This window comes from Acinonyx jubatus, chromosome B2 (assembly GCF_027475565.1).
Source record: "Acinonyx jubatus isolate Ajub_Pintada_27869175 chromosome B2, VMU_Ajub_asm_v1.0, whole genome shotgun sequence".
NCBI lineage: Eukaryota > Metazoa > Chordata > Mammalia > Carnivora > Felidae > Acinonyx > Acinonyx jubatus.
The window spans coordinates 106,259,698-106,278,031 of record NC_069385.1 but is presented as its reverse complement, the minus strand read 5'-3'; the positions used below and the strand labels follow the sequence as shown (position 1 = coordinate 106,278,031).

General features: G+C 48.0%; 1 protein-coding gene across 4 annotated transcripts in view; it reads right to left on the bottom strand.

The window, feature by feature from the left end:
* Positions 1 to 996: 996 nt before the first annotated feature.
* Positions 997 to 18,334, bottom strand: part of RCAN2 (regulator of calcineurin 2) — a 268,263-nt gene continuing 250,925 nt past the window's right edge. For all 4 annotated transcript variants that reach the window (XM_053222718.1, XM_027057625.2, XM_053222717.1 and 1 more), the window contains one exon: positions 997 to 1,258. In XM_053222718.1, coding sequence (XP_053078693.1) covers positions 1,098 to 1,258 — 161 coding nt within the window. In that variant the 3' untranslated portion in view covers positions 997 to 1,097. The remainder of the gene's footprint in view (positions 1,259 to 18,334) is intronic.

Sequence of the window (18,334 nt, the reverse complement as noted above, 5' to 3'; positions counted from 1 at the left end):
TAAAAACAAGTGTTCTCGATAGCAAAGATGTTGGCTAATCATTTATATATTGGCATGAGAAGTTTTGTGCCCTTTCAAAATTCAGCATTATCCATAATAGAGTGTAATATTATCAGATTATCTGTATTAGTATATGAATGCATTCATAAGCAATGCACGTATCATGTTTGTAAGCAGCTAATGGCTGAACAGTCACTAAATAAAAAACATCCAGATTTTAAAAGCACAGCTGAAACGTTTGTACAAATATACAAAGAGAAAAAAACAATCATTCAGACACCATGAAACTTTTATAATAAATAGGTTTGTCTGAAATCGGTCTCTATCACCCTGGACAAGCCTCCTCAGTGAGGCTGGGAAAGTTCTATACGGAAGTGGTGTTCAAAATCTACTGAGGAATATCTTTGGGGCCAAGCTCAGTGCTGCCTCCAGGAATTTTAACAGAGCTATGAAGTGTTGACTCAAAATAGTGGATAGACCCAGACTTTTTGAGCTGGAGGATGCTAGTAAGTTTTCTAATCTAGACAGGACATGGCTGGATGCTGACAATCTGTGAGTTATAGTATATCCTCGAATCATGAAAATAAATGCTGGTGATCATGCATGTCCTGGGAATGTCGGGATGCAGAGGACTGAGTGAGACCAGATAGGGATATCTCATGCAGTCAAAGTCAAGTTTACTTATGGTCCTACTTAAGTGGCCAGGAAGAAACAACGCACGCACGTTAGGACTGGGACTAAAACAGATCACAAACAACACAGGTGCTATTTGTTACTGATGTCTCTGGCTTGGATCAACAAGAGAGAGTGAAGATATAGGCTGTGCTGATGCTTTAATAAGAAAATACTACTTTTTTTTTTTCTAGAACCTTCTAAATAATGGATTATGCTTGATGGGTATGATATGATCAGGAAACATAATCACCTTTTCCTAGCCCTTTTGTCCGAGAGGCTTGATTACAAGGAAGGAATCTCAAACAACCAAACACCCAGGGATTGAAAGGCAATTATTTTTTTTTTTTGACAAACAAACAACAGAGGGAAAAAAAGCATGATAAAGAGGAGACAGATATTATCGTTGAGGCGGAGCGGTGAGCTCAGTTGGACACGGAGGGTGGCAGGCCAGGACGCCGGGTTTGGATGATTTTTGGCTTTGGGGAAGTCTTTGGATCCTCTTCTTCCTCTATGTCACTGTCACACACGTGCACGACGACACTTGGGGTGGACTCAGTCCCTGCATGGAGCTCATACTTCTCTCCTGAAAAGCAAGAAAAGTGGAGGTGATAAAGCGGAAGGGAGCTCGGAGCAGATTCTTTGGCAAGTTTCGTTCTGCAAGGAAGAAGACAGTGTCACAGTGTCTCAGGAAGCCCGGGTCTTATCCAAGAATGGCGGGGGGCGTTGGAAAATGGAGTGAGATCACTCTGTCATTGTGTCCCTGTTCTACCACCTATAACCAGACAACCCTGAGTGGGCCACTCACCCTCTTGGAGCCTCAGCACTCTCAACTGTAAACTTCGACACGGTCGTAGCCACAACCCACAGGACCGTGGTGATGACATAATAGGTCTGGTAGGGAGTTCTCAGTTTCTTCCGTTTCCCATCATTGTTGCTAATTGCTGAGTGACCTTGAGCCAACAGCTTCACTCGTTCACCTTCTGGACAGCACAGTCTCCAAGGTCTCCTCCAGCTGCATACTTCTTATGGCCAGAGCCGCCCCAGGAGGGAATAAGGCAGGATCATCACTTGTCTGGGATTTGCGGTGGTTACTGGGGGATGGGGTTCGATGGCTGCCGAGGTCCCTTCAAGTTATAAGAGTCTGTCCTTCTTGACTGGCTCATCTTATAGTCAGATGGCTGTTAAACTCACTGGCTTCGTGCTTTTGTTTTATCTCAGGAGGTATTTACTGAGCATTCCCCATGGGCTAGCCTATTGCTGGTGATAAGGCTACAGGCACAAGAGCACAGCCCTGCGGCCACATGCAGACACAGGAAGTACCAGAAGATACCATGGTAAGCACTAGCATGGCAAAATATGTCAAGGACTGTGGTGCCAAACTGTAGGGAGAAAGTAACACTGAAAGGCTTCCCAGTAGAGGCGACGATTGATGTGGGTATAAATGACAAGTAGAAGACCTCCAGGCGGTCTCCATCTGCATGCTTTAACTTCTCAATTTAACTGTTGACACACTCATCATCTTCTCCTGACATCCCAACCTTCACTTCCCATCCTTCACGATGGGGAAAAATCTAAAAACAAACTGCCGCGTCCTCGCTCCTACTGATAAAGGAAATATTCAACTTTCACGCTTGTCCCTGGGCTCCCAGGGAAGCTATATTTAAAAAAAAAATTTTTTTTAATGTTTATTTATTTTTGAGACAGAGAGAGAGCATGTGTGGGGTGGGGTGGGGGTGGGTAGAGAGAGAGGGAGACACAGAATCTGAAGCAGGCTCCAGGCTCCGAGCTGTCAGCACGGAGCCTGATGTGGGACTTGAACTCATGAACCGCGAGATCATGACCTGAGCTGAAGTGGGATGCTCAACCGACTGAGCCACCCAGGTGACCCTCAGGGAAGCTATACTTTAACATTTACCAAGGTCAACATGACTCGGCAAAACCTCTAAAGCATGGGCTGTATTTCTGCCCTGCGCACACATCTTAAGTCAGCTTCGTTAAACAACAACAACAACAACAACAACAACAACAACAGGGGCACCTGGGCGGTACAGTCAGTTAAGCATCTGACTCTTGATCTCAGCTCAGGTCATGATCTCACAGTGTGTGAGTTCAAGCCCCACGTGGGGTTCTGTGCGGATGGTGCGGAGCCTGCTGGAGATTCGGTGTCTCCTTATCTCTGTCCCTCCCCAGCTGTGCTCTCTCTCTCTCTCTCTCAAAATAAATACATAACCTGAAAAAAATAAAAATAAAAGGCAAAACAAAACAACGACACAACCCAAAACACCAAAAAAAAGAGCATTCCAAACAGAAGAAGAACAAAAAAAAACCCTCCCTGGTTCCCAGAAGATTAAAGTCGTACAGCCTTGCAAAGACTAAAAACATAAAGTCTGTACCTGTCTGGAGTGCCCTTTGTTGTGATGGTTTGTAACTCTTTCTGTAAAAAGCATACCTAACCCTGTCCCCAAATGTTCCTTCCTCAGAGCACTCTCTTCTTTGTAAAGCCTGTGCATTCTGGGCAGCTGTCCTAACTTGGGCTCAAATAAAACTCTCTTCCTTTCTCTGTAACATTTTAGAAAAGGTTTGTTCACTTTTGTGTCCGCACGACCAAAGCAGCTACTTTTCTCTGGCCTTAGGCTCACCTCTCTTTGCGAGCTTCCTAAAACCTGCCCTCCCTCCAGGATGAGAGGCCGATACCACCCAGTCCAGAAGCCTTGCCTGTCATCCCCAATCTGTAGTGGGAAGTGTCCCTTCCGGCCGGCCGGAGCAAGTACGGTCAGTTTCGGGGCCGGGGTACTGTGTATGTGCCACTGGGTACATCTTGGTGAGCACCCACGGTGAAAACAGCAAATGCTTACGAGGTACAGGCTTAAAATCTGGGCGCTGGCATAAAGGGGTGAGGAGCACTACTCATGTAACAAGTGTCAAAGCTCTTCTAAGTGATGCTGGGAAGGACGTGAACGTTCAGAGTCTGCTATTGTTATGGGGTGAATTGTGTCCCCCCCCCGCAAAGACGTCTAAGTCCTAATCCCCGGTACCTGTGACAATGACCTTACGGGGTTCTCGGAGATGATTAAGTTAAAATGAGGCCATTAGGGTAGATCCCTAATCCAGGATGACTGGTGTCCTTACAAAAAGGGGAAGTTGGGACGCAGGCCCTCACACAGCCCAGGAGCTACCAGAAGCCAGGAGAGGCTCCTGGGACAGGTCCTTCCCTAGCACCTTCAGAGGGAGGGAGGCCCTGCTGACACCTTGGTCCCGAACTTTTAACTCCAGAACTTGAGTCAGTACATTGTTTAAATTGTTTAGTTGTTTTGAGAGAGAGAGAGAGAGAGAGAGAGCGGGCAGAGAAGATCTGAATCGGGCTCACACTGACAGCAGAGAGCCCGACACGGGGCTCGAACTCACGAGCCAGCCTCGAGATCATGGCCAGAGCCGGAGTAGGAAGCTTAACCGCCCCAGCCGCCCAGGAACCCCAATACCTTTTTTGAAGCCCCTCAGCTCGTGTTTCCGTGGCAACCTTGGCAAACTAATATAGCCTCATGCTGCTAAGAGTGTTCTCTTTCTGTTAAGGGTCAGAGAAGTCTTCGCTGGGCTGCCCTTGACATCCTGGTGTGGAGAGCAGAGGCTTTCCTGGGTGAGGGAGAGGAATAGCTCACAAAAATGGAGTGGTTCAGCTCCAGGATTTCCCCGGGGGGATTGGCAGGAGCCGAGAGTGACAGCACTGGCCAGAGCCATAGGAATAGGGCTCATAAAGACTCTATCCTTTCGAGTCTAGATTTGGTGAAATTGCAGGGAGCGAGAATTGCGTCAGCGGGTGTGAAATCTCTGGCAGAAGGGAGCGGAGGTGGACCGGTGTGGAATCAGGAGGGGGCAGTGACACAAACAGGAGCAGAAGCAGGAAAGAGAAACTTGCCGCCCTCATTCATGCTTGGCTTTGTCTCCCTGCAGCCGGGATTGTTGGCATTACGGGAACCGCGTGGCAACCCGCTCTGAAGTCGTGAGAACGCTCACACCTACAGCTGTGGTGTATATGCGTCGATGCTTATTCAATGGTGCTCCGCCCTCCTCTGAGGTATTTTGTCATTGTAACCAAAACCCCCGGGGCAGAAGAACCGCACACGCATGCGAAGGACAGGAATCTCCATGACGTGGCTTCGGCGTAAAAGTTGCCTGCGAGGCTCCGGGCCAGGGGTGGGCAGACCTGGCGGGTGGCATCTCGGAGCAGGGCTTCTCGAGCTGCTGACCCCTTAGCGGCGCTGCTTGTTGAAAACAGGGTTGACCGCGGGGCTCCTGGTTGGCTCGGGCATCCGCTCAGGTCGCGATCTCCCCGGCTTCGTGGGTTCCAGTCCCGCAGAGGGCTCTGAGCCTGCTTGGGATTCTCTCTCTCCCTTTCTCTCTGCCCCTCCCCCGCTTGTGCCATCTCTGTCTCTCTCAAAAGAAATAAATAAACTTAAAAAAAAATAGTTTACTGGTATGAGGATGCGACCCTGCCTATTCTGAGCGACATCTCCTTTGGTAGCCAGCATCCCCTGGTGCTTCTCGGTGTTAAAGGGCAGCCACCGTTCCGGGGATTCACGTGGCGGGCTGGAGGCTGTGGTCCCGCCAGGGCGCGGGCATGCACCCAGCGTGCCTCCTCCCTGCCTCCCTCCTGCATGCTAATTTTTCATCGGAAAGTGAGAACGGTGCAGGGAGAGGGCAGGAGGGAGGGACGCTGGATGCATAGCGGGAAAGCAGCCAGGACTTATCAACTCGCGAGCCGCCCCCCAGCAGCTCGAATTAATCTGTGGTCTTCTTTCTCATCTTTGTTTGCTGGGGGGACAGCAACCCCTCCGGGTGCCACCGCAAATGGCGGGCGATGACTTCGCTGTACCCAAGCTTTCCAAAACGCTCTCCTTCCTCTGGGGATGCTCTGCAAATTCTGTATGAGAGACGCCCTCCAACAAGAGAAGGAGAAAGGAACGAGTACACAAATAAGGCCGTTCTTTGTTTGCATCCAGGATGTCTTGCAAATTCTCAGGTTTGGAGGAGTGGCACTTCTTGGAGGGACACCAATGGCTGCTGGAGTCCCGCGCGTCGCCCTGTCGCTTGCGATGCAGGGAGAGGCGATGGCAGTCTCAAGATGATGGGACAGAATTTGCTGTCACCCAGCAAAAGCGTGGAGACTGTGAGGCCGGCGGGGGAAGGGGTGGTGGCAGGTCCCCAGCCAAGGGGCTGACCAGACACCCTGCCCCTTTCCTTACTCGTTGGCCAGAAGCTAGTTGCTAGCTTTATATGTATTTATATTCATATTACAGTTTTTTTGATGTTTATTATTTTTGAGAGAGAGAGACAGAGCATGAGCGGGGGAGGGGCAGAGAGAGAGGGAGACACAGAAGCCGAAACAGGCTCCAGGCTCCGAGCTGTCAGCCCAGAGCCCAATGAGGGGCTCGAACTGGGACCGCGAGATTATGACCTGAGCCGAAGTCGGATGCTCAACCGAGTGAGCCACCCAGGCGCCCCTCTATTTATATTTGTATCGTAGTACAATGTATATAATGAAGCAAGCCTTTTAATTAAGTCACTTGTTTGCCCTGGCTTGCTTAAAGAACACTCTTGTAAAGATACGTCTAGTTGCAAGGTGTTTACCAGTTCCAACCTGAGTGAGTGCTTTCCTTTTAGGCCAGATGTGCCGGGGGGTACACTCGGGATGGAACAGGAAAGCTCAGGGCCTTGCTCCGTGCGGGGCAGCTTTATGTTGAGCACGTGGAGCTAACACAGTCAGACTACTTGGTCGTAGACAGACTTTATTGCTGTGATCCCATTAACTCTGACATTTCACTGTTCTATATTTGGAAACTTTCTTACTATCAAAATCCAGCAAAGCTTAACAGCTGCTAAGAGCCCACAAAATAAAAAAGAAATAGCTTTGGTGTTGCTGGATTGAATTCTTCTTTTTTTGGCTTCCCTTTGCTTTTGGGCTTCAGCTAATTCCTCTACCACCAGGGCTGACGTCAATGCTGTCACCCTGCATGGTGACCAACTGGGCTTGGTGGGGGACAAGGAGCCCGTGGGGCCCTGGCCACTCAGGGTGGGTCTGTTCTGCCACACCACACTGAGCACGGCCACAGCGTTTCTTTGAAAGGACAAGCAGAGGGTCACCCATCACACTCCCAATCCTCAAGTCTGTATTCAAACTGTCCTTTCCCCTGTGAGCAGAAAGGAGGCCGGAGCCAAAAGCTTCCAGAAAGTACATCACGCGGGGTTTTCCACCTACCCCTGTTGAAATGAATTCCCAGCTGAGCACGTGCAAGCTCCTCCAGCACGTGGCCAAAAGTGAAACTGTCATTCAGGCCTTTGGAAGTGATGTAGGCGTGGCCACTGTTCGAAATAAATGTCAAATTCTGTCGCCTCTTTTTCTGAGTGGATGGAGACAGGTTGATGACAAGGTCCTGATTCCTGCAGGTCTGGAGGACATGGAGGTGTCCACGGGCTGCCTCCTGTTCTCAGGAGGGAGAAGGTCACATCCCTGTCTGTGGGGGGGGGGGGTGGGGGGGCACCTGGGGGATGTGGTGACACTGTTCTGTCACACTCACAGAGATGTGTGTTGGTGACCGCTGGTCCCAGTACCCCTGGAAGTTCTCCATCACGCTGCCCCCTTTGGCTTATGGGTCAGGAGTTGGCTCCTTCTTGGATTCTCTCTAAAATAATCAGTGTGATTATGCACAGTGTCTAAAAATCAGCATAATGAGATGCGTTCAAGGCAGGGAGATGTTACTGTGCTATATTTGCATATATTACAGCAGAGCTGAGACCGTTCAGATTCCTGGTAAGAAAACTCTCGAGATGGCAGGAAAGGGAAACCCTCCTGTGACTTGAGGGCCTCCTTGTACAAGTCCTTACCTGAGCTCTGCCAAAGAGATGGGACCCCTGTCCCAGAGGCTTTCCAAAGACTGCAGGGTCTAGCAGGCACGAGACTAGGGTTTGCTCTATTCCTCACGTGGCTTCCACTCATCTCTGAAAGATTCTCTCTCTGGAACATCATGAACTCCCACTTTCTGTCTCTATGAGATGTTATGTCCCCAGCCTGGTCTCACACCTGCACCTCTCTGGCCTTAGGGACATCTCTGCAAAAGTCTTCTAGTCTTCTCCAAACTCACATATCCACAGTAGAGTTATTTATGTTCCCTGTCAATCTATGTGTCCTCTCCAGCTATCACATTTCTCGGGGAGGTTCTATCTCCTAGGTGCCAAATCTGTAGAGTTGGTCACCTTGGAAGCTTCTCTGCCTTCCATCCATGGTAGGTAAGCCATCACAGAGCATTATTCAACACTGCTCTGAAACATTTCTCCATACGTTCCCTTGCTACCCTGCTTACAATGCCTGCATTCACGGTTCACCACTTCCCACCCGAATGCTCTCAGCTGATGACCCCACCACAAGAACTAACGTCCACTGCCGGAATAAGCTTCCTAACACAACGTTTGGAGACGTCACCTCATCCTGGGCCAGCGATGTGACGCCGAGAGATATATAACATTCTACGCCCCAGTTTTCCTCATCTGCGAAATGGGAATAACCATCACAGCACCACGCTACGAAATAAGGAAATATTTGTCAGATACTTTAAAGCCCTCCTCAGATGCATGACATGATTATTTAATGATTATTTAGGGTGATGTTGTGGTCAGTGCGGCTGCCCAAAATAATTTCCCGTTTTCAGTGTGATGAACCAACCTGGTCACACGGCCACACAGTTCGAGAATTAAGAAATGAATAATTGCAAAGAGTTTTTATTCAGTCCAGTCACTGTTGTAAGCAGCAAGAGGGGTGGATGGTGACACGCGGAGTCCCATGAAGGGCAGAGGGGTGTCCTAAATCCCGACCCTCAAAATTAACTGATCCTTGTTCTCTTTACCACTCCCCACCCCCACTGGTAAGTTTCTCTCCTTTTTCCTGTCTCCCCACCCTTTTCCACACTTGTGTTCCCACAAGAAGGAAGACCTCACGTTGCTTTTGAAATGACATCTCTCTCTCTTTTTTCTTTCTGAGATTGTGTGAATCACTTGTGTATAACGCCTAGTTATAGCACCTTTTCTATTATACATTAGTTGTTTCATCTGGTGACGTTTTACGTTCCAAGCTGCTGCAGTGGTGGCCGTAGTGACAGATGCGGCTTCAGGTATATGTAAATGCTCCAAAAACATGTTACTGGGTCGTGACACGCTTTTGACACGCTTCTGCCATGTCCAGTACGCACTCACACATTTGCCTCCTATTGTTTAACGTGTGTAAGCTTTAGCTTTTCGGCTAAGCAGAAAACCAAGTAAGGGCAGGTATTTACTCCGTTTTCAGCGTGCCGGCCGTGGTAAGACACGAGAGGTGTCACGGAAACTCGCCATCTGCTTTACACACGGCAACTATTTACCGCGCCGTCGCTAAATGCCAGATGCGTCTCTAAGTCCTTCACGCAAATTGGATATTTAATTATGACGACAGCTCTGTACTGTGGGCGTCATCCTCTCTGGGTTATGCAGGAGGAAACTGACATCACCGAGGAAGTCAATGGCAGAGCTGGGGTTCAAACTCAGGTCTGTCTGACCTCAAAGAACGTGCTTGCAGTCACTCTCCGGCTCTGTCTGTCCTGACTCCCGTGGTGTTCACCTATGACAAGAGCTGGGTTTAACTTTCACTTTAATGAATCTTTAAGGCAACTTCTAGTTTAGCGAATAGTTGCTCTCTAGCTAAAGAGGAACTATTTATTCCTTCTGCGTCCTGCCTCTTCTTGTTCTGGCCAATTGCTAGTTATCCTAGGCATGGTCTCCTTGACAATGAATCGTCGCAAATGATAACACTTAATCATTATGAAAAGAAATACTCTATACTATACATTATAAAAGGATTTGACTTACATCTCTTATGGTAGCTTTGGTCTCTGGCGTTGGGGGGATGTTTCCTTCTGGATTTAATTTTATTATCTTTCATATGAAAGGCGAATTCTCAACAGGAGAGTTAGTGTCGTAGCAGACTGACTGTGTTCGGCAGAGATGGCCATCAAATTTCTTGCTAAACATTACTCTTTAAGAACCTTGCCACTCATTCATGGAGGACTGTTCCCACTGTGGTCCCTCCCCTCAAATCTGGACAGGCCTTTATTTAAAAAAATTTTTTTAAATGTTTATTCATTTTTGAGAGACAAGAGAGAGCAGAGCGTGAGCGGGGGAGTGGGGAGCGGGGCACAGAATCCAAAGCAGTCTCCAGGCTCTGAGCTGTCAGCACAGAGCCCAATGCGGGGCTCGAACACAAGGACCGCGAGATCATGACCTGAGCCTAAGTCGGATGCTTAAGGGACTGAGTCACCCAGGCACTCCTGGACAGGCCTTTATGACTGACTGCCTTGACTAGTATCCTGCCGCAGAAGTAACCGGTGTGAATTCTGAGTCAGGTCACAAAAACGCCATGCACGTCCACCTTGCTCTGTCAGGATGCTCATTTCTGGAACCTCGCCTCCACGTTGTAAGGAAGTCCAAGCAGCCCACGAAGAGGCTCGCATGGAGAGGAACCAGGGGCCCTGACCCACAGCTCATCTGAGCTGTCAGCCACACTGGCTTGCCAGCCCTGTGAGTAAACCATCTTGAAAGCAGATTTGCTGGTCCCGGCTGAGCTGCCCCAGGAACACTGCAAGCAGCAGACATGAGAATGAGCTCTCCCCCAAGCCCTGCCTGAGTAGCAGATCCGTGAACAAAATAAGTGGCATTGTTTCAAGGCCTTCATTTTGGGATCGTTGTTACGTAGCAATCGATAAGTCGTTGGTCACACACGTTCTCTTTGTTCGGAAGCAAGCTGAGCTACGAAATTGACTTGAAATTAATTGCCTGTGTTTTATCCTCTTTCTCTGCTCAGGTGCTACATTCGACTGGACACCACCCCAGTTCCCGTCCTTCCTTCCTTATGGACGAAGCTCCACAGAGGGACCTCTCTCTGTGGCCGCTCTCTCACTCCCTTCCAGCGGAAGCGGAGAGGTGACTCTGGGGAAAAGACCTGCCCCTGCTGAGCTCGCCCTCTCCACTTTTCCCTTTGGGCCATCCCTGCCTGCAAAGGTCCTGTGCCCTTCTCTGCACTGGGCCATGTGCTAAGGCTCCCGGAGGAGAACCAGCCCATGTGGGGTGGTCTGTGGCAGGCATGGCGAGTTAAACTCTGGGTTCTGGATTTCAGCGTTAGGAAACCCGGGCTGGGGTTCACCTCGGCCACATTCTCAGCCTCAGTGTCTCATCAGAAACAAAGCTGGCACTATTCATCTCATCTGTCTTATTCTGACCTACCCGTCAATGAGTTCTCAACCCGACAGGGAAAACGAAGGCATCTGTTATTAATCGGCATTGAATTTAAGAATGGATGAGGGCTTCTCAAGGCCCGTGCTAAGAACACTTCCAGCAGGACCTTTGAACATAGATAGAACCATGCTGGGTGCTGAGCGCTGAGCTTTGGTTTAAGTCAAGAGCCAAGATGAGGAATTTTCAGTAAGATGAGGAATAGGGATTCTAATATTAAAACACGTTTAGGCTTATCATATGTAAAAGGCACTGCAAACCCCCCTCCCCAGTATTTTTATTGTGAACGTGCTATTTTCAAGAGGAAATAGAAGCATCAGTTCTGATCTATGGAACAAGCAACGAGGAATTTCTATGTGTTAGTTTTATCAAACATGCTGCCTGTTGATGGGACTGAAAACAGGGACTGAGGGCCGAGTTCAGCATAATTAGAAATGTGCTTGAAAGGTGTTCATTCACACTTAAGGAGCACCTGGGTGACTCAGTCAGTTAAGCATCCTACTCTTGCTTCTGGCGCAGGTGATGCTCTCACAGTTTGCGAGTTCAAGCCCTGAATCGGGCTCCGCACTGCTTGGGATTCTCTCTCCCTCTCTCTCTGCCCCTACCTTGCTCACGCTTTGTCTCTCCAAAATAAATAAATAAACTTAAAAAAAGAAAAGAAAGGTATTCACACTTAGATTCCCTTTCCTTTCACGTATCAGGTTTAGGACTTAAATTTGGCAGGGTGGGGAAGGGGAAGAAGGTTGCCAAGCCCCGGTAAACCTGTCCCTTGTCAACAGCAGAGACAGAGGCTGCTGGCCCTATGCAGCACTCAGAGGACTGGGGAGGAGGGGCAGGACAGCCCCCCTGCGGGAAGCAGGGGTGCGGCCACCTGCACTTCCTTTCTTCCACCAAGACCCGGGCTGCTGTTCAAAGTCACCATGTCTTTTAAACCTCTCTCAATCCAGACAGGGCTAATGCTGGTTTGATGTGGGGCCACAAGCATTCCTCAAGAGAAAGAGGAGTTATGGGGAAAAGCATCAGGAAGCTTCCAGAAGCGATACCATCCTCCCCCCGCCCTCCATACACGATTTAACAGTATTTTTAAGTTCTCTTCCGGCATTCTTGTCTTCCCCTATTTTTCCAGAGGGAAGCAAAGAGAGCATGTGTGTGTGCGCGCGTGCGTGCCCGCTCATGCGTCTGGAAGGGGCACGGGCGTGGGTGCACTTCTCTGGACAGCTCCCCTCTCTCCTCGCCCCTCCTCCGTCTGCTCCACACTGGTACCTCTGACCCCCTCCTAGGCACTCCTTGCCTCTATGTCTTTCTCGAATTTGAGACCCACCTGATAAATGCTGCAAAGGTGTAATTACTATGGTTCTCAAACAAGGGTGCTAAGTTTTTTTTTGTTTTTTGTTTTTCACAGGGACAGGGTTGGGTGGGGATGCTGGCATTCAGTAGGCGATGCGCGAAAATGCTAAATGGACCACAGGGCGTAGGGCCATCCGTTCCAAAATATCACAGATTTCACACTAAGAAACATGGCGCTAAGAGCTTGATGCAGGCACTTACATTTTAATAAAAGGCTAAGATATGATTTAAAAATCAAGTGACCAAAACCAGGTAATACATATTGAGCATTCACCATGTCCTGTGCTGGACATGGAGATTCATATGGGCTATCTAATTTGATGACTGCAACAATCTGGTTTTACTGTTGAGGCACACAGAGAAATTAAGAAACTTTCTCAAGGTCACACAGCTAATAAAAGGTGGTGCCTGGGTTTAAACTCACATCCCAAGTTGGAGTCATCATTGTAAAGCAAGAGAAATCTCTTTCTTCATGTTGGAGCCTCTCTGACGGCTACAAAAATAAAAGAGGAGATATTTCAGGGAGGAGGGGCTCTTCCTGGAGACTTTACAAATCACAGCTGTCTGTTTACAGGCTCAGTCTGGGGGTGGAGAAAGAACTTATTTTCTAAGTAGAAGTGGAAAGAGGCTTCACGATTAAAAGAAATATTCCAGGGAGGAAGAAACATTCCAGAGAGAGAAGTCCTTTGCAATTTTTTTCTCTCGCGGATACCTCTGTGTTTCCATGAGCTCCCATCTCATTTTGATAGACCCCAAAGAAAAATGCTGTAGGTAGTCTTGAGGGTGGGGTCAAATCATTGAATAGCAACTCTGTCCCTTGTCCTTCATGCAGCAGCTGCTTCTGTTAAAGAATGCCCTAGAAGCTTGGGAGGCAAAGAGTAAAAGCAAAGCACAGACCAACCCAAGTCCATGGGAAGTTCAGAGAACAAACCCATGTGAAGAGCAACCACGACCACCTCAAAGGAGAGGGGCACTGTTCTCGCTGGCAGGGAGACACTATTCCAAGTGCTTTACGTACCTTAATTCATGTAATGGCACAGAAAACATCTCTCAGAGGATGTCCTGCTAAACAGTTCTGCTCTGAACAGAACGACCACAGCAACCACCATGGATCTGATAGTTCCTGTGTGCCAGGAACTGGGCTGAGTACCTCATGTATATTAATTATTCCATCTTCACGATGATCTTGCAGGTTGCCCAATAATCACCATTGAAAAATAAAGAGGTGCAGAGAAGTGAAGTAAATTGCTCAAGGTCCACCTCAAACAAGTGGAGCTAGGATTCCAATCCAGGCATGCCGAGGCCAAAGCATGACCACCATGTTGCCTGCACTCAGGTCTAGTATGAGCTCATGTCAGGAAATTATTATGCACAGGTAAGGGGTTCTTCCTCCTTACCTCCCATCCTCAGTCCCAACCCACATCAAAGTAGGAAACCAGAAAGGGTCCTTGGTAAAAGGGGCTAGGAGGAAAGGGAGAGAAGGGGCGGGGAAGAGAAGTAGAAGGACAGAGAACACTTCTGTAGTTGGGTGATAAGAGGTGTTCTAGTTCAATAAAAGAAAGTTTGTTTATCTTTTGGGGGTTTCCCTCTAAGACTGGATGAGGTGGGGCTGTGTACCTTCAATCCCTCCTGAGTCATTTAGGACCTAAAGTACTTCATGGGGACAACTGATTGACTGAGGACCTGAATTAGTGGTTGAGCCAAGGAAATAGAATCCTACAAGGAAGGTATGGACAAGAAAGACTAAGGAAACTGTGGAGGGAGGAGGGTTGGGAAGATAAAGGGAGACTCTGAAGCCTGTGGGGGGGGGGGGCTCATCCACCCAGGTGAGAGAAAAGTAGCAACATAGGGAAAGAAAGAGATGCTTGGTCAAAGAGGCATGAGGATTTGCTCTCTGGAAGTAACCATTGTGTTTGACCTTGGCTGATATTAGGGGCCTGGCTAAGGGCATAGCTCTAGGGATGGTCAGGTGTCTTTTCTATTGTTCTACAATGTGCATATTTTACCTGGGAAGGAAGAAAAAGAAGAATTTTATATTGCTACTCATCAGTGATTAAAAATAATTGTGGGGGCACCTGGGTGGCTCAGTCAGTTAAGCATCCGACTCTTGATTCCGATCGGCTCAGGTCATGATCTCACAGTTCAGGGGATCGAGCCCTGCATCAGGCTCCGTGTTGGCAGGGTGGAGCTTGCTTGGGATTCTTTCTCTCTCTCTCTCTCTCTCTCAAAAATAAATAAATAAGCTTAAAAAAACATAAAAATAATTGTGGAGTACATGCTGAGAAGAAAAGCTTTTCGAACAATAATTTTTCCCGGGAAGATTCTTTGAAAGGAGATGGAAAATTCTGAGCATGTGGTCCAATATCACAAATCTGCGTGCCTCGGGTGGGGGATGACGGAGGAGATGGTGTGAGCGGAAATCCTGGAGCCTGACTGTTTTATTTGCTTTTCATATCTGTGACCAGGAAATAGCAGTTGTTGAACAAGAACTGAGGCTTATATAATAGTCATACATATGCACCCAAAATATAGGTGTTCATCTATATTTAAAAAATAGAATTTGCTCTACCTTTGAATCAATGAGCCTGAAATAGAAACTCGTTCTTCCTTATAAGTTACATGAATTAATGAAATATATTTTCCTTGTAGAGGAAACGCTGTATACTAAGCAGCAAACCAGCAAAACTGCTTTACTATGGCATGTTTTGATGGAGAGGAATTTGGAAAAAGGCAAAAGGCTAAATATAGCAGATGTTCGCAACTCGAAACTTGGGCACCATTTTAAGCCCTGCTCTGCAGTTAACTAAAATTGATCTCCCTAACAAGATCTAAAAATAGCAGGAGGAAAAAAAGGAACAGACAATGACTTTTCATATCGTTCTCTGCAGGCATTTTCAGTGACAATGAACATGACCTTCCAGAGCCATCCTAGAGAGCAGAATAAAGGCTGGCATTTCACATCTCACTTCTGATTTACCACCCATTTAGTACATTGTAACATCTTTGTGTTTCCATTTTTGCTGATTGGTATAGATAAGCTGGCTTGCTGGGCTGGGTTTTTGTGTTTCCTATTTTGCTGTATATCTGAAAAGAACATAGCACCGTACTCTTTCTGGAGTCAGGAATCCCAGATGTTATAAAATAAACCAAAATACATATTCGATTCATTTTCTTCTTGGTCTAAGCCCACCTTCTTTTGTCTAGATGATTGTTTGATGATGGGCTTCTCTAAATTCACCAGGAGGAATTATGTAAATGTAGAGGGCCTCTGTTTGATAGACACGGTAACTGTCCTTTAAACAGAGCAGAAGAAGGCAAATCCTGATTGGCATGTTCTGGAGGACGAGAGAGAAAAGCACCGAATGGACCTTGGAGGCCTGGGTGTGTTGTCGGGCACTTCCAATAAGCCCAGAAACAAAATGTGGAGGAACAAATTGTGTAAGTTGTTTCACATTTTTAAAACTCCCTCTTGCAACACTCTTGAATTTCTTCTAGAGAAATGAATGTTACCGTTCAGGAGACCTCTCTGGCTTCTCACACTTTTCACTCCCCAGGACAAAGGCGCTGGCTCAATCAAATCGTTCTGCTTCTTGCCTATGGCAGAGGTGCCTGTTTCAACTTACCTGCTGTGTAGCCTTGGGCAAGCTACTTACCCACTCTGTGCCTCACATTCCCCAGCTGTGTAAATGAGAAGTACAATTCCTGTGTCACAGACTTGCTGTGGGCATTAAATGAGATAATATACTAAGGTGTTTAGAACAGTGCCTGGCCCATTATATTAGTAAGCCCCAATATATGTTTTAACTGGTATTTCTATTTAAAATGCTTTTCCTAATTTATCTATTTTACTTAGTTTGGATCAAAAACAGAACATACAGTCTTGGGGACAATAGTTAAGAAGGTTTGAAATTGTGCCTCTCCCATTTTCCTGATATAAACTTGTTCTCTCTGCAACGAATAGAACCAGACTTGCTCCTCCAGGGTGATGCGGCCCTTGTGTCTTAAGAGGTGTTGTAACAGCCTGTTAAGGATTTCAAAGGAATCCCACGGGCTTGGGTTTGATCACGGTTCCACTGTAATTGCACTCTCCACGCTGATTTCCAGAGCCTCTCTGGAAGTTCCAGGGAGCTTGCGCTGGCCCTCTCTGGAAGGGGGTCACCAGGGTTCCTTTCCTGATGAAGGAAAGGGGGCACCATGTTGCCCCTGCTTGTTGGAGCCTCCGTGAAAGAGTCTTGGTGATGTCCGTCATTGCCTTTCAGGGTGGCTGGACACGTCAGAGCTCCCACTGAGGTGGGATCCTGAACCTGGGTGCCATCTTGCCCCGGATCCCTGCTCCATGATGCTCTTTCTTCAGACTTAATTCTTCCCGGCAGCTTCGGATTTCCATGTCTCTAATCAGTCAGTCTGCTCTCCCAATTTTGTGGGGTTGGTCACCCCTCCCAGGCCAACCCCATTCCTCTGACCCTTTGAGTTGCTCTCTCTGCTCTCATTCTGCTGTGTTTCTGCACTCCTGGAACGGAGGCAGCCATCCCTTCATGTGGAATGAGTTATCATTTGTTACTGAAATGATTCTGCCAGAGGATTAAAAATGAATCTCACGAAATCATTTTTTTTTTTCCCCAGACGGAAACGCTAGAAGTCCTCCCCTTGGAGAAAACATTAATTTAGTGTTGCCTGATGCAGTCTGGCGAAAGCCGTAAGAAAGCAACAATTTGCCAGTGAAGGAATTATCTCTAGGCAGGCTAATGGCTCTGATCTAGTCACTCATTCATGCATGCATTCATTCATTCAATATTTATTGAACATCAACTTGCAAGGTGCTTTCAGGCGCTGGGAGTACCAGAATGAATAAAACATGCTCTCCCCCCTCAGAAAGTAGAGACTGAGAATCAGATGATAGAAAATCACCAGAGGAGGGAGCGAGCATTTGTGCCAAGGGCCAAGAGGAGACTGAAGAAGCAAGTCCTCGCCCGGGCACCTCGTGGGGAGGGGAGCGGAGACGGGCATGGGAGGGACGCAGGGCGTGGCTGTGCTCCTTCACAGGTGTGGCGGAAAGGGCCACCGGGGGCCCACGTTTCTAATATAACCTCTGTGATATTTTCAACTCAGTTGTTGGCTCCAGATCATCCGTCTGTGTGGAGCGAAGAAGCTTCAAGGACACAGGAAAAGGACAAATGGATAACTAAATAAAGAGAAGCAGACTCAGACTGCTGGCAAAGGATGCAGAGAGAGCTAGCCCAGAAAACGCTTTCTGGCAGCTGTTCCAGGGGACGCAGTGTCGGGCATCCCTAAAAAAGCAGAAAACCCTCACGATCCACTCTTACACACGCAGTGCACAGGCCTTCATTTGCACACTGGCCAGGCCCAGGTTTGGCTTTCTGAAAGTCACAGTGGCATTAAAGAGAACTGCCGACTCAGGGTCGGGATAAAGGTTTTGCCAGCATCCTAGGCCTGACGTGTGCCGAGGACGCCAGTATCCTCAATCAAAGGCCATGGGATCTGGCGCCCCAGATCTCATGGAGTCAGAAGAGCCAGTCTGGACACTTCTCTCTGCCACCACCCAGCTGCGTCACCTTGGGCAAATTCGCTCACCTCTCTACAGCTTAGTGTTCTCATCTGTCAAATGGGGGTATTAATGATTGCTCTCTCTGTGCAGAGCACTTCAGAGTACATTTACTTGGTAAAGGGAAAGTCAAGCCCGGAGTTTAGCAGCACCACTCAAGTAAAAGGGATGCATTTTAAACGGCTGTTGATAAGCTCCTCACAACTCTGAAAAGAACCCCCTTTTTTCCTCTGCCTCTTTAAGACCATTTCATTCCTGGGGTGCCCGCGTGGCTCAGCCGGTTGAGCGTCCGACTTCAGCTCAGGTCATGATCTCGTGGTCCGTGGGTTCGAGCCCCATGTCAGGCTCTGTGCTGACAGCTTCGGATTCTGTGTCTCCCTCTCTCACTGCCCCTCCCCCGCTCACGCTCTGTCTCTGTCTCAAAAATGAATACACTTTAAA